This window comes from Esox lucius, chromosome 22 (assembly GCF_011004845.1).
Source record: "Esox lucius isolate fEsoLuc1 chromosome 22, fEsoLuc1.pri, whole genome shotgun sequence".
Classification (NCBI taxonomy): Eukaryota; Metazoa; Chordata; class Actinopteri; order Esociformes; family Esocidae; genus Esox; species Esox lucius.
In genome coordinates this window covers 2,202,668-2,226,853 of record NC_047590.1, presented here as the reverse complement: position 1 = coordinate 2,226,853, position 24,186 = coordinate 2,202,668, and the positions used below count along the sequence as shown (strand labels likewise).

Genomic DNA, 24,186 nt, shown 5'->3' with positions numbered 1-24,186 from the left:
TCAAGTCATTTTTATTTATTAATAACAAACAGTTAACACATTTCCTTCATAAGATTTATATTGTAAATTGTATTCCTCTGAAATACTGAAAAAGTTAGGATGAGGAGCTTGTAAGTGCTTTTTCCACCCCTCAAAAATGAGCTAAATGTTTAGACAGTTCTGAAAAAAAACACACACAAGACCCTCAAAAATAATGAAAACTCAAACAGAATGCAAGACACAAACCTAAGGAAAAAGGTAGCAATAGCTTACAAAGAAAAGTACTTATCAAACTATGATTAGACAGTAACAAAGCATAATTTCATTACATTACTAAAGCAACAATACATCCTCCGTACAAACATTTAAAACCACACTGTAACACCAACAGTCACTAATGCAAACACACGGTTAAAGTGCAGTAGTTTCTGGACTTCAGGAGACGAAGGAAACCTAAATATGCTCAACACGTAGTCACGGTCATGATGTCAGCCGTGCTGTCTGAGAGCGCCGTGGTCTCCTCAATCTGCTGCAATGCATTGTGGTCAAAGGGGGGTGGCAAAGTGGGCTGAAAGAGGAGAGAAATGAAAAACATGTGATCACATGTAATGAGTCACCTAATAGAGTAAATGGCATTATCTAATTACAGATAATATTGTTTTTCCACATCTCCACCACAGAGCATTTAGTCTGGTGATGAATGTAGCTCAGGGAAATTCAGCCTTTAACTCCAGCAGCCAGCGACGGAGCAGATAGGTAGGCGGTTTAAAGTCCATTACTTACACTTGTGTCGGATGTAGCAGGGGTCACAATAAGGCTGTGTGTTTCTGATTCTGATCTGGGTTCTGAGCTCATAGCCTCCAAGATGGCACCTGCAGTCAGCACACTGGAGGGAAGACCATAAGAGGCTACAATGAAAAGCATAACACCCAACCATTACAGAGCCTGCAGACCGCCACCATGCAAGTATGGAAGACACCCAACCATAAGGGAACATAGCCTGGAAACCACCCCTGTGTATGGAAGACACCCAACCATAAGGGAACATAGCCTGGAAACCACCCCCAGTTCACCTGTGGCAGGAGAGGGGAGGAGAGGAACAGGCCCAACAAGCAGTGGAGTCATTCCACCAAATATATATGATAAGTTACGCAGAACCACACCCCAGTTTCATGAATCCAGCCAGCCACAGTCCATACCATCCAGAACCAGGATGGATACAGCCTCTCACCTGAAAACAAGCCAGGTGAAAACAGAGGCCCAGAGCCTGGATAACCATGGCGGCTCCCCTCCCCAGGGGAATGCCACACACTGAACACGCTTGGCGGGAACTCAGAATCCTGCAGGGGGTTGTGGGACCACTAAAGAGAGGGATCAGACGGATCAGACAGACCCACGCAATTTGGACCTTCAGGAACACCAAATCATGAAAACCAATCCGCTTCTATAAGAACAGTTTGTTCGATTTAAAACGTTTTCCTGTTCCATTAGTTTACTATTCAAATCCATTGTACCGAGCAGACCGTTAGACTGGGTGGTATCTGCCCGAGAACCCCGCTTTGGAATACACGAATGCTGGGAGGAGCCGAGGTCTGGAGCCGAGCAGAAACTCTTTGAAAGCAACTCCAGGGAGACAAGCGTCCATGACATGAAACGCCTGACTCATAGCATCTGATCTATAGGCACAGCTGGCCATGTCCTTTAATTCCCCCATGCGAAGCTGGACTAAGACATGCATACTATTGTAATCAAGCGGTCATCTGTGAACACTGACCAAAGACTGTATTTAAGTTGTGGAGCTGAAAAGGGGACAGTATAGCAACGTAATTGTGTGAAGTTACATAGCCTAGCATTCCATCCTGTTTCCCTGACTGAGCGCCTTTGTATGCATACTGAGAAAGGAGACCGCTACTGAAGAAGGGTTTCAGGGACAATAAGATTGTGATCATGAAAAGTAAAACTAACACTGCCTGGGGACTTATTTTCCTATAGTATCTTTGGCTCTACCGGACCAAATATATTTTGTACTAAATTAGTAATTCTAAATCTAACCCCTAAGCCAGTAAGACTTTTGTGGGACCAGCTTTAAAGAAAAAAAGTGCCAGAGTCAAAATTTGTCAACGTTTTAGTGTGGTCCTTGTTTGACTGTGCGTATTAGGACCACATGGCCTCACAATAAACTGGTCGGTACCTGCCACGCTGCTGCGAACTGGGTTGTGACTCCGTCAGGGGCTCCACCCCGAGGTTGGGCCAGGTGGGAGAAGTGCAGGAGGGGCGGGACCAGGTAGGGGAGTGTTTCTGGGTTCCACTGGAGTACCCCCCATAAGCTCCTGCCATGCTCTGACGGGAGGAGGAGGAGGGGGGTCGGTGTGAGGCAGAGAAACCCAAGGAGGAGTATGGGCGCACAGGATTTAAGACCGCGGTGGTCGACGACGAGCTGGAGGGGGCGGGGTTGTGGAGGTTGTCCATGGACTCATACCTGAAGAGAACATACATGTTACCGGGTCGTTGTCTCGCCATGAGAATTCACTCAGCAAAACGGACCAGGCTTGACAGCGATGTCCTGCATAGACATTTGCGCATTATGTCTGGACTCATCAAGCCATTGTTCCCATCACACACCTCCTCATGGATGAGGAGCGGCTGACTGGCTCCCTACTGGTGGAGGCCGCACGTTGGCGTATCCAGCTGCTGTCTGTCAGGAGAGCCGTCCTCTTCCTCATCTCCCCCAGAATCTGCTGCCGCTCGACCTCAGCTGGCGACATGCTCTGACCCAACTTCATCCTGGGCACCTCGCTGGTCCCGCCTGGCAACCAATCGTAGGAGTGTCACTTCAGCACCAATGAGTGGACAGTCCAAAGCACGACCAATTGGAAGACGCCCCAGTGCAGAGATAAATGCCAATCCAACAAATGATACACCCTGGCATATTTGAAATGGAGTGTACACCCTGGCATATTTGAATTGAGTGTACACCCTGGCATATTTGAATTGAGTGTACACTGCATAGACTGGTGCTAAATGGAGTGCATCAGAACCTCCAAGGTCCAACTCATTCCTAACAGAGGACAGAGACTCAGAAATGGCTGACCTTTCAACTTGTCACCATGGAAACTGACCAGCGATGAGGTAGACTTGGATTTTAGCCTGAAGAACACACAAGTCTGTCAACAGGACAAACACACTGATACCTTGACATGACTCATTTACATGGCATGCCGTCACCAAGCTAAAGATCTGAGCCCGAGTGCGGACTGACCTGTCAGCAGCAGAAAGCTCTGTAAATGCATAGGAATCCCCTGACCTGGAGAACAGCCACAGAGGTCATGTTAGAGGTCAGGGGGCAGAGACACAGGTGGGGTAACAGGGGAGGGAGTGAGATAAAGGGCTGATCACAGCAAAGCACAGCAAATAAGCATAATCACACTGATCTATAAGAATACTGATCCAGTCAGTCAGTTGAGCAAAAAAAAAAAAAAAAAGAAAAAAAAGCTGTTTAAGATCTTAAGGAATAAATGTAAACGTTCATCTGCCTTACCAAAAATCTCCAGTCTCCTCCCTCTCAGACAGTGACTCCACCTCCTCAACACATGGCCCCTCCCTTCTTTCCCAGTCAACTTCCTTTTTCTGATTGGACACCACCTGGGCCGGCGGCGAGGGCTGGCTCTGGATTGGCTGATGTCCAGCAGGGCAAGCCGTGTCACTGACTTCAGCAACCCCATTTTCCATAACACCTTTGGAGAGCCCCACCTCTGCTTGACTGTACCCCACCAGCCCTGCCTCCTTCTGGGCTTGCTGCCATTCTGCATCCAGCCTCTCCTGGTCGCGCCGGTACTTCTCCTGTAGAACGCATCCTGTCAGAGACCACGAGCTAAAAATTGCTCTATAACTGTAAAAAAGTTTTAAAGACAGAAGTGCCACACTGAACAACTACCTACAGTCAGCCACAACTATCTGCGATTCAGTATGGGTTCCAGGCTATAGCGGGCGGTAACTGCAAGTCAGTATGGGTTCCAGGCTATAGTGGGCGGTACCTTTGGACTATAACTTAAATATAGTTGGAAAACGTGAACGCAGTGCAGCAATGCCACCTCTGTCAGCACCGTCTCGTCCACCCCCCGTCCCATTCATTGTTCCTACTGGGACTTCACCCGGTGTCTTTATTTGCATGTGCCAGAGTCGGTTCCATCAGACATTTTAAGGGCAGAACATTCTGGCACACCCTTTTACCTAGAGGACTAAACTGTTCCCCGCCAAGATGGCAGGTCACGCCGACATCAGTGATCAAATGCCACTCTGGACAACTACCTACAGTCAGACAACTATCTGCGAGTCAGTATGGGTTCCAGGCTATAGCAGGTCACGCCGACATCATTGATCAAACGCCACTCTGGACAACAATAGGTTGACAGACACATTAACCTGACCTGTAGTTGACGCTCCTGCTCCTCCTGCCAACTCTGCTGCCGTCGCCTCTCCTCCTCAGGGTCCCAGGACCAGCTGGAGGAGGTGCTGAGGGAGGGCACCTGGAGCTTGTGGACAAACCATAACATTTCCAAACGCATTGTTTTTCTATTGTTCTGGGAACCTGAAACCTAATCCTAACCCAGAAATCCATGATTTCTAAGCCCCCTCCCAAACAACCACTTACATCTGATATTGCCGACACGGATCCTCCTGAGAGAGAGAGAGAGAGAGACAGGTAAGTCTTCCAACAACAATATTCACAGCATCAGGGCTAAATTAATGGTTACATCACTGTCCATTACAAGGAAACAAAAGGCACTGCACACCAAGGCACTGCACACCAAGGCACTGCACACCAAGGCACTGCACACCAAGGCACTGCACACCAAGGCACTGCACACCAAGGCACTGCACACCAAGGCACTGCACACCAAGGCACTGCACACCAAGGCACTGGACAGATCCGTCTGATCTGCAATCAGTTGAACCGTCCGGGTTTCTGTGGCAGCAGTAGCCGGATCCACAGGCAGTCGTAAGATTCATCGGTTTAACTAGACAATTATTAAACCCTGTCAAACAAAGCAGCCTTGTTGGGGACTTGGTCCTGATATTCAAGAGTGTTTCTGTGCTTCAAATGCAGAAAAACAGCAGGCAGGCAAGCAGACACACAGACATTTACCACATAGGTAGACCATGGAGCTGACTCCTGATGAGCCTGAAGGGAAACAGTTGTTATAGCATTCCCAACAGGCGGCTACAGCAACAGGGTAGCAGAATTAAACCTTCAGAGTTGAGCCATACAAAGAAACTGCAGAAGCAGCGATTGCAGGATAGCAGTAAATTTCATACATATTCAAAGCCCCAATCAGCAGACACCGACACATGACCCAGCAAATATCCCAGCCAGGCCAACCAACATCAACTTTTACCTTTCGGCTTAAAAAACTCTGCTCTCCTTTCCCAGTTTTTTAAAACAACAAGTACATGGTCTAGATGCAGAGAAACAGAGCGAAACAGAGCGAGAGAGAGAGAGAGAGATTTAGTGAGGCAGAAACTGAGCGACAAAACGAGAACTGCCATCAAGACAGATGATTAATTTACCTTTACTTCTGACAGCCTCAGGATCGTCACGGAAACCACCGTTCAAGCTTTTAACTGCCATACCCTAGAGGAGGAATGTACCAATTAAGGAGTCTCACTAACACTTACGCGTCAAGCTCCACTTATCTCCCCTCCCTCACTCACATTGAGAGCCTGGCCGCCGGCCCGGGACAGTTTCACAGTCTTTGCCGTGGTTATACCGGTGTCTCTGTCGGTATCGGGTTGACCTACAATGGTTGGAAGACCACCGGTCAGATTGATGGTCTTGCGGGTGATAAAGGCCTGTGAATGAAGACTGCTGGCCCAGTCTGGTAGACCACAAATCCAGAAAATATTGAAAAAGAAACTGTCAACCAGTAGATTAACCCAGTGGACTACATAAACTACTTTTGCACATTTCAGTGTTACATGTCCCTGAGCTGTACCAAGTACTGCATAATGTTGGTAAAACTTTTACTTTAACTACAAAAAATGTATTCACCCATATTCCTTTTATAGACTCAAATAACCCTTGATGCAGGCCATGTCTTCAGAAGTAGTTTACTTGAACAAATCCCCACAGTAAGGCGGCAGCCCCATGTCATGGGGATTCTTTACATTGGACTGGAAACATGTCATGACTGAGGGCAAGATTGATGGAACCAAGTACAGGAAAACATTTCAGGAGCAGGCCAAACAAAGATCCTAAACTGACTGCCAAGACTACATTGGAGGAGCTTAAAAGCAAACATTGTCCTAGAAAAGCTCAGTCAACTTTGCACAAAGACTTCTAACCAACAGAGCCCATAAAACTTGATCGGTTTTGCCCAGAAGAATGGTCCATAATTGCAGGGACTAGATGTTCAAAACAAACCGAGGCTTTCCCAAAACAGCAGTAATTGTTGCTCAAGTTGGTTCTAATAAACATTGACTCAGGGATGAATACTTTGAAATAACACATTCAGGGTTTGTCTTATTACCTTCTGTTTCACATTAAATCTCTATTTTTTACCTAGAATACAGTGATCTCCAAAAGGGACAAACAGAACACCCATGTCAGGTGGAGGGGCGTGTCCTTACCATGGTGACCATTGCACCGCACATCCATAGTGAGGCTGCCCTGCTGCAGGGCAGAGGTCATGGTGCCCTTCCACTGGTCATAGCTCATCTCTGCCACCCTGTGCCCAGCCACGGACATGATCTCATCACCCACACGCAGCTGGCACAGCTCCGCCGAACTGCCTGGGCCGTGGCATGAGAGGGAGACACGCGTTACTGGGCATTAGAGGAGCGGCAGCCATCACACTCGATCATGCCTAGGTAAGCACTTTGCTTCGTAAAGCCACACCCCATCAACAACATTCCAACACTATGAACTAGATGTCAGCAACTGGAGCCTCCGGGCAAGGTGAAGTCCAACCTGGCCGAGCCGGAGGTTATAGTCCCGGCTACAGATACTGTGACAGCCGGAACAGGTCCCTGCCACCTCAACACTTTAAACATTAATGAATGCCTCCTTATGAGGGACAGGGGAGACAATACGATTTCCAAAGACCTAGCCAGTTCACTTCCTGTTTTGATGACTAAAGAAAAAAAGTCTCTCAGCCAAACTCCTCTCCAATTACAGCTGCACATTTTATCTTCAGTTAATTTCTACTATAGACGATTTAGATGGTTTCTGTGGAGTACTGTGTGTGTAGGTGACATTGTTTAATGGTTTTATTAAGCCAGTACATGAAACAGTTTAAGAACCAACATAGACCTAAAACCAGACTTAATATAATTTATTTAGTTTTTTTTAAAAGGACAACAGAACAAAGGATACTTGTGGTTATCCATCAGTCACCAGACTACCTCACTATTACTGCTGTTGTCCCATCAGATTAAAACACATTCAGACATTTACAACGAGGCCTGACTGGGACAGACACACCACAGCCCTCTTCATTAATTACCAAAAAGAGTAGTAAAGTCAGATGTTACCTGGTTGGACGCTTTTGATTCTTGCTCCTGTAGAGTCCCAGTGAGCAATGAAGCCAAAATCGGGCCGACTGTTGGGCTTCAAGCTCAGACTTACTCTCAAGTCACTGCGATGCATCTGTGAAGGGAGGAGAGAACAGGTGACACTGGGCGATCCGATGTCCCACATGTCCTGACAGAAACCAGACCCCCGCATCTCTGCAGCACTCACACACAAGACTTCTCACCCAGGAAAGGCAGGCAGGCACACCCTTGGTTCAAACTACTTTCATGTGGTTTCCATTAGACAGCAATCCAGCTGATTAATTTCCCTTTATATTGAACAGAATTCCAGGTTAATACACGTCTTCCAAAAGGGCTCACCTCTGAGGAGCCCTTCTGGATCTGCATGATCGAGGCAGGGGGGCTGGGATGGGTGGTGGGGTCAGACCCTCTTGTCTTCAGAATGGAGGACTGGCTCCTCCCCTCCTTTTTAACTTCCTGGTTCACGCTGCTCTGATTGGCTGGAACCCAGGTCTGAGCACTGACTGCCTCTTCTGAGATGGTGACCTGCTTCCGGGGGCGTGACACTTCTGGAGGGGAAGTCTTCCTGTTGAACTTTGAGTCCTCTGGCAGAAAGGACTGTAACATTGAAATACAATGTTTCCATTACATTTTTAGTTTGTTCCTGAAGGACCATTGCAGTGCAGCATCATTCAGCAGCTTTAGAGCCGAACTGGAAAAGCGCTCTAGAAGGTACTCTTTTCACACCCCTTCATGTTCAACATGTGGTCGGCTTAATTTAAAATGGATTAAAAACCAAACGTTGACATTGGGGCCGATTCTAAACTGACCAGTACATGTATACATTCCATAGAGCACTATAATTCAGCAGAGTCGTAGGGACCACGGTCATCTGAAGCAGAACATGGGTCCATTTGGGACAGCTGCCAGGCCACAGTATCCACAACTCACCTCCATTATTCATAGGAGAGGCAAGCAGATCTAGTAGCACAGGGTAACAAGACCACACACCTACACAAAAAGAAACCTGCTCCTCCAATCCCTCAGTCACCAATAGCAGTGGACAACTACGAGCCCAAATCACACCTTCAAGAGGCGGTGGTAAATGCTAACCTGGAGGTCCAGTAGTGACAGGGGAGCGGAAGGGAAGGACTACTCACATGGCACAGCCCAGGTAGGGAGGACACTCTGGAGAGCTTGGCTCCAAAGGGCCGAGGGGTGAAGCCGGCAGAGAGGCAGGATGATGAGCTATCGGCCCGGCGGTATCCCCTGGGGAGAGAGGCGGAGACCCCCCCAGGCCCTCTGCTGCCTGGAGCTCTGGAGGAGTACCTGTAGAAGTGACACTCCTGCTGCTGCGCCCCAGGCTGAGGGCACTGCTGCTGGGACTGGCCAGACGAGAAACGCCCGGACTCCGGTCCCAACACGGACTTCTGGTTAACCGAGCCGTCCATAGAGGCTGAGGTTCTGTGGGAGCCCGCGTCGCTGCCAAAACTACTGGTCGTGTCGCTGCCACGAGAGGTACCAATGCCATCAACAGGGAATGATCCAGATCCATTTGTGAGGGTCTTGGCGTTCTGGTTCTGTCCCGTGGAGACCATGAGGGAGGGACTGGAGATGGACCGGCCATGGCTCTGTGTCAGTGAGACGAACTGAGAGGTTGCGCCGTCTGACGGGGGGCCAGTCATGGGGCTCTTGTCTCCTCCAACGAGGGGCTCCGGATCCTGGAGGGCCCCAGTGGAAGAAGGTCCACCATCTTCAGAGGAGTAGCAAGATTCCACAGCGTAGCTACGTGTCAGCAGGCCCCGGGTTTGGGGTCGGAGCTCCAGGGAACCCTCCTTGGCGATTGTGGAGGCGGAGGAACACGCAGTCTTGATGGAAGGAGAAACCGTCTTGGTGGAGGTGACTACCTTGTAGCTTCTACTGCCTGGGGAGTCCTGACCGCTGTATTCCAATATGAGAGGGGTGGTTGATCATATTACAGTCACATCAATGCACACTAACACCCCCCCCCCCCCCCGGGCAAGCAGGGGTCCACCCGGGATAATCTCACTTTCACTAATTTACAGAATTTAAGCTTTATAAGTCAATGTTAATAAAATGTTAGCATTATCATTGTTCCATTGTTTAAAAAAAAATTACACTAGACGTAAACAATTAGAATATTTCCAAACCACTGAATTAAAAAACGTAAATTATACAAATGAAATGTTTGCACCACATTCTGTCAAATATCTTGCACGGTGAATAGTAGATTTTTTTTTACTGAATTTCAGCCAATTCAATAAATGTGTAAATAAAATAAAAATAAAAAAAAGCAATTCACATTGACGTGTGTGTGTGTGTGTGTGTGTGTGTGTGTGTGTGTGTGTGTGTGTGTGTCCTACCCATCCTGTTGCAGGCTCCTGAACGTTCCCACGGTAACGACTTTGGCGTTGGCCATCAGGCCAATATTATCCTTCTGTTGCATTTTCCTCCGCAGGTCAGAGTTGGACATCCGCCGCCGCAGCTTCCACTGGGTCAGGTCCTGACGGACACCAGCAGACAGGCACTATAAACAGACAACTCCTAACTCACTAAGGTGTGTGCACGTGCGTGCGCTTACGTTATGCCACTTGGCCTCGCTGTCCATGACCCTGGCCCGCCCCTTCTGCAACGGGTCCTGACCTGCAGGGTCAGAACCAAGCACCGCCCCGCCCTCGGAACCTTGGTGCACCAGTCGCATGGCCGACATCCGCGGCGTGATGTCATTCATCGACTTGCTCCTGATAGGTCAGAGACGGGGGAGTGGGATTAGGAGTTCGGAATTCTTGATGACGCATCAGTCTCCACGCGAACGTTACGGCGGCAGCAATTTAAGCTACAACAGCGCCATCTGCTGGACACTGTCGGCATAGCTGAGTGGAACATTACAGCATATACAACATTAAGCCCAAAGGACGCCCAGGCAGCAAGCCAGGCAGTTGCAGTTCAAGCAGGTTGTCATAAAGGCCAGCCGGTGAATGAAGTACTCACCATATCCACCCAGGGTTCACTTCCCTATTTCTACAGGACCAGAGAAAGAGAGATCAGAGGTCACTTCCTGGTCACTTGTGGGTCATTGCCCAATCTAGTTTCACTCCTTTAATCCCAGACCATGGGCCCAGAGAACAGCATTACAGTAAAATTGTATCAAAATGGATTTGTAGTTACTTAATGACATTTGTGTACTTCAGTTGATTCGACAGACCTAGTTATGGAAACGAAGACGACAAAACTACAAATGTTGCATGCAAAGGACACTGGGTATTATAATAATCAGCTCCTTCTCCAAACAAATCATATCAATCAGGACTGTCAAAAAGGATTTTGTGAACTGCAAAACACCTTAATATACTTCACTGGATTGTATTTCAAGCAGGTGAAATACAAAACTACAGCACACAAAGGAAATGTAATCGTTTCAAATATCAGAAATACTGCAGAGCTCTGCGAAGGGCTCAGTTCCAAAGTAGTGCCCTAGTTTGGGTGTAGAGGGATATTTGGAACACAGAAATGCCCTCTAGAAGACCAATGACCCACATCACATATAACTGTAAAAAGCAGCAGCATTCATCAGGCCAGCACTAAATACCATTTAAACATGAATCTTGTTTTATTGACACCACGATTACAATGTTGGCTTTGTCACTGCGTCACAGTGCAAACAAGACATGCATTCAAAGTCAACAATAAATGTTGGCATTTAAAATAAAATGTAAATCAGTTAAAATATATTAAAGGGGTTAAGATAGGTCCACAGCAAGCCTGATCCCATTGGAACAGCCTAGAGTACAAGGCAATATTATTTGCATTATGATTAAGGGCGAACATGTCACAGGACATTACAGGGAGTCCAGCGCCACCCTGTCCAAAGCCATTTACAGTAATAAATGATACTTAAAACGACCCTGTCATGTTAATGGATGAGAGTTAAGTACATTTCCTATTCCATTTTCTGAAAAATATTTGGCAAAAATGCAACAGTCTCAATTCATGGTACTCTCTGCTTAGCAGCGGTGTCTCTTTGGGGCGAGCATGCCTGGAACCGTCCACAGTAACACCGGTTTTATCACTCAAACGCGTCCCGACGGAAGCTAGCCTCGCTAGAGGTTCACGTCACAGAGCGTTACATACACCGAAAGAAATACTCTCCTCCGTTTAATACCAAGGTACAGAACTACAGAGCGGATGGATAATTGAATTCCAGGTGGGTGAGGAGCAAGGGCTGGTAGAAGGTGGAGATCAGGTGGTGCGGACAGACAAGACAGGAAAAACAAGCCAGGAGGTCAGGCGGTCATCAGAGGAGCCCAACGTCTTTCGGCTACAGACAGAAGACGGATAGAAAGACAAGGACAGGGAATGGTGAAACAGGAAGACAAAGGGCAGAAAGAAAACGTCAGACAAAAACAGAAAACCAAGCCAATGCGTAGGAAAGGTGTGACATCAGGGTTAGGACGAGTGAGTCTGGGGTGGCCAACAGTCACACACATCCAGATATTAAACTCTCACGCCCACTTTAAAAGCAGCGCTGTGTAGAATCATGTCAATAACATTTACGAACATTCATTCAAACAACAGGCCAGAATAATAGCAGTTATTCCAGGGCAGTTTACGGTGGGAAGGATTGTGTCTAAAGCCAGTATGACCACCAGTCAATGCATGATTGGTGAGAAATACTGCTCTTCGGCACGCAGAACAATTTTGTAGAAAACTCAATTACTTAATTTCTTTCCAGGAATTTCCGCTTGTGTTTATGCCAGTAGTGCAGAGAGTCTTAGCCCTTTTGAGTGTCAATCCAACAATATTAGCTCATGCAAACAGACTCAGCCATGTCAGAACCAAAAACCAACAGACCAGAAAACCTGCAACCATCACACCAGGTTGGGTTAGGGTTAGGACTGCTGCAGTAGCCAAACCGGGTCAAAACAAAGCCCAACGCAGTCATGACGGCCCAGGGTCAGGACCCACAGCAGATGTTTACAGACGGACCTGAGGGCCACCATCCTCCGGTACCACGGTCTCTTCTGAGAGCCCAGCCTGATGTTCCTGACATGCACCTCCTCTTCAGGGGTCCAGTATCGGGGCAGGAAGCGGTCCTGCCCCAGGTTGGAGGAGGTCTGGTGTAACGTCAGTGCCACGCGTCGGGCGTAGAGGTCGTCCCGGACAGGGTCGGCCTCCTCTCTTCCCTCATCCAAGTCTTCGACGTCATCCCCGTACAGCGCCCTCGCCAGGAGCTCGTCCAGGGAACACCCCGCTTCAGACAGGAGGGAGGGGGGGGCGGAATGCGGGGGGTTGGTGGGTAACAACGTACTGCTGCAGGTACTAGAGGATAATGACAGAACCGTTAGGAAACCACGGACCAACCAGTCGCACGCGGCGGACACGGAGCAGATACCAGGGGCCCCCCCAACCCGCTGAGCAGGGTTAGTAGAACGGACAGATCCACCTGTTGAGCCAACGGCATCGTAGGGAACCCGTCTCGTCATGTTAGCTGCAGGGCTCAGAAGCCCGGGCGAACAGAGGGTGTGAGCACACACACGGTCAGTGGAGAGGTTACATGAAGCCAAAGAACAGGGTGCCATTTTCAATGCAATCCTGTGCGCTGTACAGAGAGGCTAGAAAACCTGGAATCCTCTCAGCGAAAGGGAACCCTGCAACACTCTTACCGAGAGGCTTGGAGGACTGGCGCCCAGCCTCCTCACGGTCTCTGTGTTAGTGCTGATTGAACACAGCTAGCCTGGTAGCTTGAGCAGAATGAAGCGGAACACAAACGCCACCCCCCCCCCCCCCCCCTGACCTCTGAGAGAACCCAGCCGTGAGTCGGCAGGGGGTGCCCATCCTAAATGGACGCGGCTCTTCGGGCCGCCGCCTCATGGGCACTGCAAAGTTTGTGGGCGTGGCTGGCGAGAAAGTGCGGAACCGCCGACTTGCCAGATCATCTGCGACAAAGTCGGGCTGGGGGCGACTGGGGTCCGAATCGCCGTTGCTATGGTAACTGTGCACCCACCGGAGAAAGGACGGCGTGTCGGATATCTGGGGGGGGCTCAGACTGGGAGGGCCTAGCCTGAGATCAGACCAGAGTTGAGCAAACATGATGTTTGTTCCCTTAGTGACACAGGTTTTTAAACATAATCATCAGTCTTCAAAAACAACAGACAGCACATTGGTAACGACACAGATAATACAAACCACACCAAGTACGAAACCAAGACGATCCTCAAGTACAGCCACTGAAGACGACAACAACAGAGAGGATGATGGGTAGGGGAAGCAGCGTGCAGCACCTACCTGGTGAGATGGCTGGGGGGGCTGCCTTTAGTCCTGTCCTCTTCCTGTCTCCTCCTGCATCGACCCGCAGGGGCCAACCCCTGATTCGCCTGTCCGGAGTCTCTGCCCTCGGCCATCCTAAAACACGACTCTGCCTCCATGTCACTACTGCAGCCTGGGGAGGGAAAGATGGAGGACAAGTAGTGAGAAAGAGTTCAGGAAGGAACAGCTAAGCAGAAGTTAGCATTGAGTACGGCAGTGAAGGAGGCGCGGTGGAAAGTGAAGAGGGTTTTGGGTGAACCGAAGCCTGCCACGTCCTCCGCCCCAACTCTGCCCCCCAGCCGGCATGAGACACACCCGTTACCAGAGAAGTGTGAAAGCAGAAGGAATGTCCCACCCAAGGCAGAGAGTCAGCCGGACCCGAGCAGGGATATGCTGTCGCCGTGTTCCTTCTTCTGTGCATTATCTTAGCATTTGAGAATTGTGACATCATTAACTCCGGTATAAGAATGTGTTTTCCCATTAGATCATGAGGATCTGGGCATTATAGCCAATCTCAGACTCATCCTTTCCTTATTTTCACTGTAAGCCGCTCACTACATCGGGCACTGAAACCCCGGTCCAGTCCGGTGAAACCCCGGTCCAGTCCGGTGAAACCCCGGTCCAGTCCGGTGAAACCCCGGTCCAGTCCGGTGAAACCCCGGTCCAGTCCGGTGAAACCCCGGTCCAGTCCGGTGAAACCCCGGTCCAGTCCTCACCGTCACTGGCGGCCCTCAAAGTGGAGTTGGAGATGCAGCTGGAGTCGGAGATGCAGCTGAGAGTCCGCGACCCAAGCGAGTCAAAGCTCCCGGCCGAGTCAAAGCTCTCCACGGAGTCCTCCCTCCGGTAGCTGGGTGGCTGAGACTGGCGCTTCTGCTGGGTCGGAAATCCCTCCTCCCGCTCAGGGTACCAAAGCTCACTGTACCCGCTGTCCCTCACACTTCCAGCCCTGGGGGCCTCTTCTAGAGCCTGTGGAGACAAGGGGGGGGGGGGGGGGTCAGGGGTCACTAACATAGGAGAAACAGTTAGGGGTTAGGGAGCATTTTACCTTGGACAGAGCAATGCCCAGCAGCCCTTCGAATGCTTTCAGGTTGAGCTGAGGACCAGAATAGAAGCAGTCACCCTGGGCCTTCCTGCCTAGCCAGTAGATGGTGATCAGAACCTGAGAGAAATGACATGACAGGACAGTGATTCCAGTGTGAAAGCATGAAAACCCAGAAACCACACCAACATCTAGAATTTGCCTTTCGAAAGTCCACATTGCTTTTTGGATACATTTTAACCATTCACACAGCCCGCTTCCAACAAACACACCTCAACTAAAAACTTCAGTTATCCATTATTGCTCAGTCCACTATGTTTTTTGTACAAAACTGCTGCACCAACAGACCAGAACAAATTACTAGTGTTGTGAAACTTCCAAAAAAAAAAATACCGGATCACACACATGGTTCATTCATGGTTCAAAGAGAAATGTCAACTTACGTTTTTCAGCCTCCGATTGCTCTCCGAACCCCTGACAGAAAAGTGAACAGGAGTGAATTTCACTGTCCAATACCGCCACACGCCTTATGAAAAAAAGTGAAAATGCCTAGAGCCGCCATAGAGGCAGCGGTCTGAGAGAGGTCCTCAAACAAGGACAAGATGTTCGTCACAAGTAACAAGCCTTCAGAACCACCAGACGAGGTCACAGGCTCAGTCGGCATGTCAGTCCCTGTCCATCTGACATCCAGTTCAGTCCAGTCTCACTGGTCATTGACGTGTGGTTACTGATCAAGGCAACTATGAACCAATCGCCATTCAAAATGACAAGGCATGCAAAAGCATACATGCAAATGCATGCAGAACTACATTCTCCTTAACAAGCCACTGATCTCATTTGCAACTCCTCGCCATTACAGTCATGTTGACACAGATTAGGATATCAATTGAAACTATTCATCCAGCGCTACACATCCAGCCATTGGCTGCCCAGACAGAGTCCTTAGTCCTTCAATAGAATATTAACAGTCACCAGAATAAACAGAACATTCTCTGCAAACATTGTTAAAATGACGCAGCTTCTCACTGAGACAAATAGCAAAGCAACCAACATTAAATATGTTGATGTATTCCTTTACCAAAATGTGAGTTGCACCATTTTCCTGCTAATACATGGAAAACAGACCCTTCTCCATCTAGTGGACATAGTTATTCATAACATACATTACATTTAGCGGAGTAAAAATCAGAGGACATGATGTTTACCTGAGAGTGGCCCGAGTGGAGAGATCCTGTAGGTCTCCCGGGTGAAACAGCTGAGCCTCATTTAAGCCCAGTTCACCACAGGCTCTTAGGAACACATTGATGTTGTCCTGGACACAAGGGAGAACAGACAGGACAAAATAAGTTTACCGGTTACTGAATTATAACTGTGCGGGACGATGGACATTCTATAAACTTGCCTAAAACCTTTTTCATAAAGTACACAACCTGGCAGAACCTGGTCAGAGACTTGTCTAAAATGTGCAGACTGCCCACTAGGTGAACTGAGCCAGACAACAAAAGAAAGGTCGGGCTTAGAGTTGTGGAAGACAACCATTCCAAATGTTTAGAGCCACCCAGTCAATCAAGACAAAACATCTTAAAGTAGGGCCTAACCTGCTGATTAAGGAGTAACTCAAAAAAATAGCCATGTCTGTCCTAACTTTAGGACTCCAACATTTTCAGTCTAAGAGTATTTCACAAAGCATTTTAGCACTAAAACCAGCTCCTCAATCTGTGGATAGTTGGGAGCAGGGAAGAGGACTCCAAAAGTCACTAAGACAAAGTTACAAACAACCCTAAAAGGGCTACTGCGGGGAATCCCCCTCGTAATCAAGTCGATGTTTTAGAAACATTTAATGATACTGAGCTTTTAAAAAGGTATCGGCTTAATCACTAGGGTGTTCTGATCACAGTAGAGCTGGTCAGGGATGCAGTCGCTTCACCAACAAACAACATTGGAGATCAAGGTTGTGACAACTCTACTCTACTTGGCCACAGGGAACATGCAGCTATGCATTGCAGATGAACTACGTACATCTCAATCATCTGTCAGTAGATTACGTCAAACAATAAATGCCCTCCCCAGACCTCATATCGTCTGACAATTCATTCGGTTTCCTCATGGTTTTTACCAACTACAAAGTTGGCCATAGCTGGACCACCCAGTGTAATCGGTGCTGGGACACAATTGCACAAATTATTGCACCATTAAAATATGAACACACATTTATCCATCTGCCAATCACTGCGGGCATAGGCTTGTTCGTGCAACACGACATCACCCATAGCAACTGGGTCAACCCCACCCTTTCCTTTAGCTTAGGACACTGAGTAAAAATTGGTCTTAGCAGCTTTGAGAATAGGTTAAAAACATAGCTAAAACAAACAAACACTGTGCTGTATAGGAGTCCTAATGGTAAGAAGGTGTTTTGTGAACACAGCACCAGGTTTTTAAGATGACAGATCAGTCATTAAGCAGACGCTTAAATCCAGAGAGACACAGATTAGTCGCACTGCTAAGTCAGTATCAGACATACACAGGAAACCACACAGGCTTCCTGACACACACACACACACACACACACACACACACACACACGAGAGAGAGCGAGAGAGAGAGAACTCACCAGCCCAGCGATGGGAGTAGAGAGTCTGTTCATCCTCTTGATGACACCTGGCTTCAGCTGGTTGATTAGCCTGAGATGGAATACGGTAGGTGGAGACAGACATTGAAAAAACACTGCAATGTTGTTCAGAGCAGTAAGAGGAGACCCAGTGCCATGAGGAAAAATGCTCCCATGGGAGCACAATCAACTCTACACATAACCAACGTTCATCACCCTCCCTTATAATCACATGACATTCCTCTGATACAACGTGCCTTTAATCTGCAGATCCGTTCTTTTGTGTTCTGTTAGTGGCTTTTTTTCCTCCCCAATTATTTTGGCACTGCAGAACAATGTTTCCCCAATGCCAGTAAAGCCCTTTAAATGGAATTGATAGATAAGGGACAGCAGTCTGAATCAAGCCCACTAACCCAGGGAAAGGCCCAGTGGAACTGGTAGTTTAACCAATATCAGCTAAGGTAGTCCTGTCCGTATAGCAGTTTAACTCACTCGCATAGCAGGACTCCATTCTCCAAGGCAGAGCGGAAGTTGTCACTGCCAAAAGATTTATTGGTCACCTCCTACAGAGGGAAATGAAAGGACATTGATCATCCCAGAGTCATACCTACATTATCAAAATGAACAGGCAAATGCAAGGGGAAAAATGCACATTACCATGTTGGCCACATGGCAGACTTTTAGAGAGACTGACCGGAGCAACTACAGGCAAAACACATTCTCCAATTCCTGGGAATCTGTATATAAAAGGCTATAAACCATGTGTGAACCAGGCACTGGCTGGCAGACCACCTGAAACCCCCCTTCAACTTAGTTGAACTCACGAAGATTTCAACCATTCAGTGGAATGACCCAAAATGAACTTGCCTGTATTTGACCCTTCCCTAGAATAAAACGGGACAGTGTGGGTTGAGAGAGCCATCGTTGGCATGACTACACACTCCCCCTAGCCATGTTCTGGAACCACCAGCCAACTGGTCCGCCGACAGCTCGTCATATACTGTGCCCCTCCGAGCAGAGGATGGGCACAGAGAGGACACCACTATGGCCCATTGTTCATTCATAAAGACGGGGACACTGGGAATTGGGTTGCACTGTCGTCTGCATTCCCATTATCGATCCCGCCACTGACCGCTGCACTGGAGAGCGCGTACTTATAACGGAACAAAACCATAGCAACCATCAACCAAGCAATTTCAAGTTTTTATGGGGCTGATATGAAAATCTCAATAGTTACACGTCATGCCTGCAGCGGTCGAGTTGATTTGCAAAACTCAAAAGGTAATATAGATTGCTATACCAGATTAACAGAGCTACACGTAATGTCCACATTACCGCGTCATCAATTAACTGCAGGATGGAGGTTATGACATTATGACTGGCCATTAAACAAACCATGCCTCTAAAAGGTAAAAACCCATCCTACCGAGCCAAAAGTTTAACTTTAACCGCGTGTCACCTAGTGAAACCGCAGCTGTAGCTTGAATGACACCACTTTACATGTGTAGGCCTATTCAATTAATTGGAGCAAACTAATCATGTATAAAAGAACATGTTTTAGAAATAGACTACTGTAGTTTTCGATTCAACCTACCTCCATCCACCGCTGTGCTTCGTCAAAAGCATCTTCACAACTCACGCTGGTTTGTTCTCGCCACTCCATCTCACAGAAAACTTAACAGAGACACAAGCACCTGGTTTGGGCGAAAGGAAAAGCTGGTGGGAAACTGATATTCTTTCTAACGATGCAAAAATATGTTGTGTCAATCAAACCATTTCCTTGTCGAAGGGTGCTAATGACCCAAAAACTATTTAAATGGCTTGCTCCGTATTGTTAGAAATTGCCTACCTGCGAATCCTGAGACTTCAAAACTCCGCTCACCGGTGAACGATTCCAATTAATTGACGTCGGTACGTGGCGAACCGGAACACTCGCCATAAAACGATTTGCCAAGCGCGCGCATTAACTTAAGTGGGCGTTTCCTCGCGCTGATGGATCACCCTTTTTGTCAACCAGCAGCGTTTTAACGGAACACCAGGGTGCGCCACAGACGGTATGAAGCAGCTTTCACTTACCCAACACTGTTGGCTGGTGTGAAGGCGTAGTGTTGAGGGAGGAGTAAAAAAAAAACGTTCTCCTCTAACTGTGACTGGCAGACACACCGAAGAAAAGTCATAACTGAGACAATTGTACTAAGTTACAGAGAGGGGGGGTCACAGACCGAGAGAGAGAAAGAGAGAGAGAGAGAGAGAGAGAGAGCGGGCGATAGAAAAGTAGTGAAAGAGAGTGGTATTCACAGAGGGAGACTGAATAGAAAGGTTACTACACAGTAAAAAGGTAGTCAAGGACTCATCAGTGTCAGTATCTACTGTACTCTACTGTGCTGTACTCTGCTCCATCCTCAGATCAGGTATGTATGTCTTTCCCCCTTTTTGTCTATCTCAAGGTCTTTCAAATTGGCTTTATGGTGATGACATCTAACATTTAGGTAGCCTTCTGTGATGTGGATGTTGGTATTGTCTGGTCCCTGTCATTTACATGGTTACTGACCCACATCCTTTTTTATCAGTTATTTTCTGGGTTTTAGCTGCATTAGAATTCTAGTCTACCCGGGTTTCAGTTCTGGGACCCATTTTTAGTAGTGGGTAATTTCCTGTGGACCTGGGGGTGAACTTTTGAACTGTGATCTCAGGCTTCAGAACCCCATCACCCACTTGTTGTTAAAAGCCCAACCCTCATTTTTCGTCCTGTTTACCTTCATCACGACTTCTCGGTGGTCGTGATTAAATGTGTCTAAGAAAAGTATGTTTTGTGTTAAAGCTCATGTTTGAATTAGCAATGGTAGACATTGCAGCTGGTGTGTGTGTGCGTGTGTGTGCGTGTGTGTGTGTGTGCGTGGGTAGCATAGTCTCTGGCTCAGACAACCTGCCAGGAAAAAAGTAGGCTACCTCATTATCATGGAAAGTCTGAAGTCATTCAATATATCACTGAACAGAAGAGGAGGGAGGAGAGGAGATGGGAGGAGGGGTGAGAGAGAAGGGGGAGAGGGGCAAGAGGAAAGGATGGGTGAGACAGATGGGGAAGAGAGGGGAGAGGGGGAAGTTGAGAGGATGGGTAGGAGAAGGGAGAGGCTGCTGCATGAGGACAAGTGCTGATCAGATTGAAACTTGTAGAGGAATTAGACCGGGGGGTCTCTAATGTAAGAAATAGGGAGCAGTTCTGTCAATCAGAGGGAGGTGGAGTCTGTCATTTGAGGGTATGAGTATGAACTCAGGTACAAACAGAGGGAAGCTGTTGGGCAGACAGACAGGCGTCTGTGGTAAGAGTTTGTGGTGGTTTGGTTTATCAGGCTGTTGGGTGCTCTTAGTCTTTCCATCTATCTGGCTGCCAGACAGAAAATTACACTGTTCCCTATTTGACTAAACTCTAAACCATCAAGTGTCTCAACAAGCCAGCAACTGGTGCTGAGAGATGTCAGTAAGAAACAGGTTACAGGTCACATCAGATAGCTCATGGTGTCAGTGTTTATTGTGGGAGTATGTGTCTGTCAGCTGGTCTAATGAACTAGTCCATCCTCTTTTGCTAATTAAACAGCTGTGGACGGGACGTTACCCTGTTGATTGACAGGAGGCCTTCATTTAGTGTCCATTAGAGTCCTTAGAAAGGTATGAGGACGATCCAGTCAGTGTCTGACTTTAAGCCCCCCCCACCCCCCCACCCCCCCCACCTCCAGCCAACCACACTAATAGTTTAGCCAGTTCGTTAGGTGGTTTCATCACTGGCAGCTGGGGTGTGGTGCTGGACACACAGGGCACTGGGGCTTGTGTACGCCGTGGCTTGGCCTAGCTTGCTGTCATCCTGCTAGGTAGAGTGGATGACAACCTGAAGTGTTCAACCCACCCCGGGACCATTATTGACCAGCGCTGCAGATCTCTTCACTGATACGCCTCTTTAAACTCTCATCCACATCTGAGCGGTGGCTGTGGTGTCGTCAGGCGACAGCAGGAAGTTGAGCTAGACGACAGTACAGAAACAGGAAACATGTGGGTATGCCAAGGCAGTTTGTGTCTGGCTGTGGACGGCAGTCAGACCACAACGGTAGATGCTTTGAAATGAACAGAAAAAGGCAGCAGGGTGTCTGAACACCTCTCAAACACATTCCCTTGGTTCTTTTCAGTTCAGGATAGCATGGGTTCACTTCCAGTCCACCCCCACTCCCAGAACTTTATTACTTCACTTTATTCTACTCTGTTCTACTCTACTCTGTTCTTTTTTTAAACTCTACTCTGCTGTACTTTACTGTACTCTGGTACTTACTGGTTAGTATGACATTTGAGTACAATAATAGGTTTCATATATTTCTGTACTTTTTCCACCACTCATTTTGCTCTACTAACCCCAACACTTGACCACAAAACATCCTGAAAAGGAACAGGAACAACTACTTAAACAGTAGCACCAGTATGGAGGAGAGCAAGAAATAACTACTAACTGTGTTGTCTCACTTGTGTCTCTCTCTCTCTCTCCCTTTTCTCTCCTGCCTCTCTAACCTTTGTCTCTCCTCTGTCTGTTTTCTTCACTCTCTGTCCTATACACTATCCTCCCTCTTGTAGTGTCTCTTGGTGTTTTCCCAAGCTGAGAGGGAGATGTCAGTTGTGAACCGGATCATGTTCCGCCCACAGCCTATGGAGACACAGCCCTGTAACCTTCCCTCTCTGCAGCCCCAGACAGAGCCTGTAGACCTGTCCACCAGCCACTCCAGGACCCCGCTGCGCCCCCTGCCATCGCCTTCGTCATCTTCCTCTTCGTCACGGCCATTGCTGTTGTCATCATTGTCGCCCTCTGTCATTAAACCTGTCCTAAAGACATCAGCTGCCATGTCAGGGTCTGGCTTGGGTCCGAACTGTGTCAAAGGTTATCCCCTCGTTGCCCCCAGACCTGCCCCTCTCCTCCAGCCCCGCCCCATCCCCCAAGCCCCACCCCATGGCATCCGCGTGCCCGTGTTGGTGTTGCGCCCCACACCCCTGCCCTGCCGGGTGCCCACAGCGACGCAGCTGCCACCCGGACGTCCGTGTTACCAGAGTGACAGCGAGGAAGACGAGCTGACAAACACAGAGGTGGACGGCGTCCCAGATATGGGACAACTTATAGCCAGAGTGATGCAACAGTAAGCACCGCCTCCTGGAACGCTTCATCCAGTCACATCAGGGCTCCCTCTAGTGGCACAACCAAAATTATATCACCAGAAAATAAGGTGGGAAAATCTCAATTTGAAACTCGTGAATCCCAGTCCAACTCCTATCCCCTACATACTTTCCCGGAGTGTCCCCGGAATGCCCTCCAAGCAGAATAAGACCCATAGAGTTGAGTATGGGATTCACAGCCTGATTTTTCCCATGAACTGTATTCCCACAGCCTGTATTTCCAGTAGAGGGCAGCATAGTTCAGTTTAGGACATAATTCATGATTAACAGTTTTAAAGATGAATTAGCAACATGACATCTCATGAGTCATTGATAAATTGGTGAGTGAATGGATATTTTTTGAATTGATTGGTTGATCGATGGATTGATTGGTTAGTTGATTAACGATTTATTAATGATTTGTTGAAGCTCCATGTTAGCCAGCCATCTCCCCAGCCTGGGAGTGTGTCATGTGACCCGCTTAGACTCACCTGACGCCAGGCACAGGGTGCGTGTCCGTGGGCGTGTCCACAGGTGTGAGGTTGAAGGATGCAACAAGGAATACACCAAAAGCTCCCACCTCAAAGCCCACCGACGCACGCACACAGGTTTGTCACAGGCGCGCACAAACACACGCACGCAGGCAATGAAGAATGAGACCAAGATCTCTCTTGTAATACTATAACCTTGTGTATCCAATTTCTCTGTCTTTCTGTCCCTGTCAAATTCAGACGGCTGTATTGGCAAGAAAAACATCGTAAATATTGACAAAGCGTCAATGTATACAGAATATATTGTAATGAAACAATAAAGCAATGAATACTGATAAGATAGTAATAATATTAAAAAAAACAATTAATATAATATCTAATTCAATGTTTCATGAATAATAAATACATGCGTTTATTATATATAATAAAAAAACTAATGAAATAAATAATACATGTTTAATAATATCGGTTTCTCTCCCCTCCCTCCCTGTCTCTGGTCCTAGGAGAGAAGCCGTATCGCTGTACATGGGACGGATGCCGGTGGTGCTTCGCCCGCTCCGATGAGTTGACCCGCCACTACAGAAAACACACCGGTGTGAAGCCCTTCAGGTGCGACGACTGTGAGCGCTCCTTCTCCCGTTCAGATCACCTGGCCCTGCACAGACGCAGACATGCACCGACCTGAGAACGAAACACACGGACTGATGAACGTCTGTTTAGAATAGGCTAGATGAACTTTTGCACAAATCAGTGGGCAGTTGGGATAGATATGAAACGAGCCGTGGGTTAAAAAGATTCAGTGTTATTTCCTTGGCTTTTAAATGTGTCAAAAGCTCATTTAAATGCTGTTTCAATTGCTACATATCAGTTAAACTGTGAATAAAATGTATCCTAAAATACACGTGTAATTCTTGAAGTTCAATTGATCTTAACTGATCTATTTTTGTATGGTGCTGTAGAAGAAAATACATTTTAGAAGTGTAGGTGATACCTACACCGTTAACGTCCAGTGAACTGATACGTTAAGT

General features: G+C 47.8%; 2 protein-coding genes across 10 annotated transcripts; one reads left to right on the top strand and one right to left on the bottom strand.

The window, feature by feature from the left end:
- On the bottom strand, positions 1-19,428 carry lmo7b (LIM domain 7b). 7 transcript variants are annotated; one of them, XM_034289775.1, is made up of 29 exons: positions 19,333-19,428; positions 19,078-19,177; positions 17,976-18,046; positions 17,487-17,556; positions 16,081-16,187; positions 15,319-15,349; positions 14,882-14,995; positions 14,553-14,802; positions 13,816-13,969; positions 10,522-10,551; positions 10,236-10,271; positions 10,112-10,199; positions 9,894-10,033; positions 8,670-9,450; positions 7,870-8,127; positions 7,510-7,624; positions 6,607-6,768; positions 5,692-5,855; positions 5,548-5,611; positions 4,631-4,656; positions 4,407-4,511; positions 3,518-3,819; positions 3,239-3,283; positions 3,071-3,126; positions 2,602-2,785; positions 2,171-2,458; positions 1,211-1,340; positions 763-865; positions 1-547 (listed from the first exon to the last, which is right to left on the bottom strand). In XM_034289775.1, the coding sequence occupies exons 2-29, from the start codon at positions 19,144-19,146 to the stop codon at positions 525-527; spliced, it is 3,966 nt and encodes a 1,321-aa protein (XP_034145666.1). In that variant the 5' UTR covers positions 19,147-19,177; positions 19,333-19,428; the 3' UTR covers positions 1-524. The 7 variants fall into 7 exon arrangements, with proteins under 7 accessions (XP_034145666.1, XP_034145664.1, XP_019898072.3 ...); XM_034289773.1 differs by having other exon boundaries at positions 10,112-10,271; XM_020042513.3 differs by having other exon boundaries at positions 5,692-5,774; positions 10,112-10,271.
- On the top strand, positions 18,522-24,044 carry LOC105007618 (Krueppel-like factor 12). 3 transcript variants are annotated; one of them, XM_013140070.4, is made up of 4 exons: positions 18,522-18,764; positions 22,098-22,651; positions 23,097-23,275; positions 23,662-24,044. In XM_013140070.4, the coding sequence occupies exons 1-4, from the start codon at positions 18,726-18,728 to the stop codon at positions 23,841-23,843; spliced, it is 954 nt and encodes a 317-aa protein (XP_012995524.3). In that variant the 5' UTR covers positions 18,522-18,725; the 3' UTR covers positions 23,844-24,044. The 3 variants fall into 3 exon arrangements, with proteins under 3 accessions (XP_012995524.3, XP_012995525.2, XP_012995526.2); XM_013140071.4 differs by lacking the exon at positions 18,522-18,764 and adding an exon at positions 19,498-19,894; XM_013140072.4 differs by lacking the exon at positions 18,522-18,764 and adding an exon at positions 21,258-21,527.
- The last annotated feature ends 142 nt before the right edge of the window (positions 24,045-24,186 follow it).